At 40.3% G+C, this 1,583-nt stretch overlaps 1 protein-coding gene across 1 annotated transcript; it reads right to left on the reverse strand.

Annotated features, from left to right (window-relative positions):
- Positions 1-699: 699 nt before the first annotated feature.
- MSGN1 (mesogenin 1) lies at positions 700-1,218 on the reverse strand. The gene has a single exon (XM_006028583.1). It carries the CDS (start codon positions 1,216-1,218, stop codon positions 700-702), a length of 519 nt encoding a protein of 172 aa, XP_006028645.1.
- Positions 1,219-1,583: the final 365 nt, after the last annotated feature.

Consider the following 1,583-nt stretch of genomic DNA (forward strand, 5'->3'; position numbering starts at 1 on the left):
ATTATTCCTTCATGATCAGAATATACTTTTCTCTCAAGCACACAATACAAAATAGTGACTATGAAGCACTAATATTTATTTGTTTACAGTCAAAGGCATTCTTAATGTTACTTAATATTTCTTTATCTGAGATACATTATTGAAGAAAAGTGGTTAAATAGCCAATACCTGATCTAACCATACATGCTCCTCCTAACCCTAATATTAAAGTGCCTACAGAGCAACACACTTAGTATTTTGGCATTATTATAATTATTATTATTATTACTATTATTATTTACATCCTTAAAAATTCATTTTAAAGCCACTGATTGATTTTGGTCAAATAACCATTCACTATTAAACAGATGGTTGGTCAGAATTGTGATATTGATCCTGTTAGGCAATCCTAACAGGATCAATTTGCCTTCCAAGCAGACTAATTTTAATATCTCATTGAAGCTGGTTATAAAAAACACCAAATATAACAATCCAGAACTCTATATTGTACAAGCACACACAACTCCTTAGACTTCACGCATTTTTGTCTATACAGTAGCCATCCCCTCCCCCTTCCCGTCCCTGGTGATCTGTCCTTATTTCTCAAAATACATTGAATTATTTTTAAAGAAGAAGTACATCGAAGTTCCAATGGATTTTTAAAGACTCCTTGGAGGAAGGATCTCAAGGTTCCAGTGGTGGATTCATCAAGGAGGGAATTTATGCCCCTTTGACACTGTTCAGCAGATCTGTGAGTTCGCTGATATACTTGATAGTGTATTTAAGTGTCTGTATTTTGGTGAGAGGCTGGCCTCGTTGGCTGTACACAGGAGGCAGGTAATTGCGTAGGGTGTGTAAAGCATCCGCCAGGGTCCTCATCCTGAGCTTCTCCCTCTCACTGGCTTTCCTTCTACGTTGGGCTGACATTCTGACCTTGGTGCTCTTCTGAGCCTTCGCCTGCCCAGCGCTCTGTAAGCATGTGGAAGGAAAATCCATCAGGCTGTATCCGATCAGGCTGCCACTGCCGCTGGTGTTATAAGATGTTTCAATCACAGCTGGGCAAGGGGAGGAAGAGTAGGATTCAAACGAAGGAGATGGAGATAAGCTGTGAGGGGATGAAACATGGTTCAGCTCAAAAGTCCCTGAATTGTTCTTCCAGTCCCAGGAAGAGAGAAAGACAGAACCATCAGAGCCCAAGCCATCTTCCATATGCATCAAAGTCTCATGCACTTTGTCCATCCTGGAGAGTGCTTATGAGAAGTAATTCCCTTAGCTTGTGAGCAAAGGCTGAAGTCTCGTCCAGAGAGACCTTTTATGATGGAGGGGGGAGAAGTGACAAAATGGGAAAGAGGGCTTGGTGAGAGGAGTTCAAAGGAGAACCACAAGTGCTAAGATGGAAAATGAACTCCTGATGTGCTATTTTCTTCCCACCGATAATTATCAACCTTCAGCTAAAATGCCTTTAAACTAACAGGCAACAGTGAGAAGGGGGGAAAAAGATTATCTTCTTGTAACTAAACCAATTAAGACTGCACATCTACATTTAACGTTGCACTGGGGAATATTAATGAAAGAAGCAAAGGGAAAAGAAAATACCAACAGAC

This window comes from Alligator sinensis, unplaced genomic scaffold, assembly GCF_000455745.1.
Source record: "Alligator sinensis unplaced genomic scaffold, ASM45574v1 scaffold870_1, whole genome shotgun sequence".
NCBI classification, from domain to species: domain Eukaryota; kingdom Metazoa; phylum Chordata; order Crocodylia; family Alligatoridae; genus Alligator; species Alligator sinensis.

Bases quoted from the DNA above. Each gene is read 5' to 3' on its own strand.
- MSGN1 (XM_006028583.1), bottom strand. From the start codon at position 1,218: ATGGACAAAGTGCATGAGACTTTGATGCATATGGAAGATGGCTTGGGC.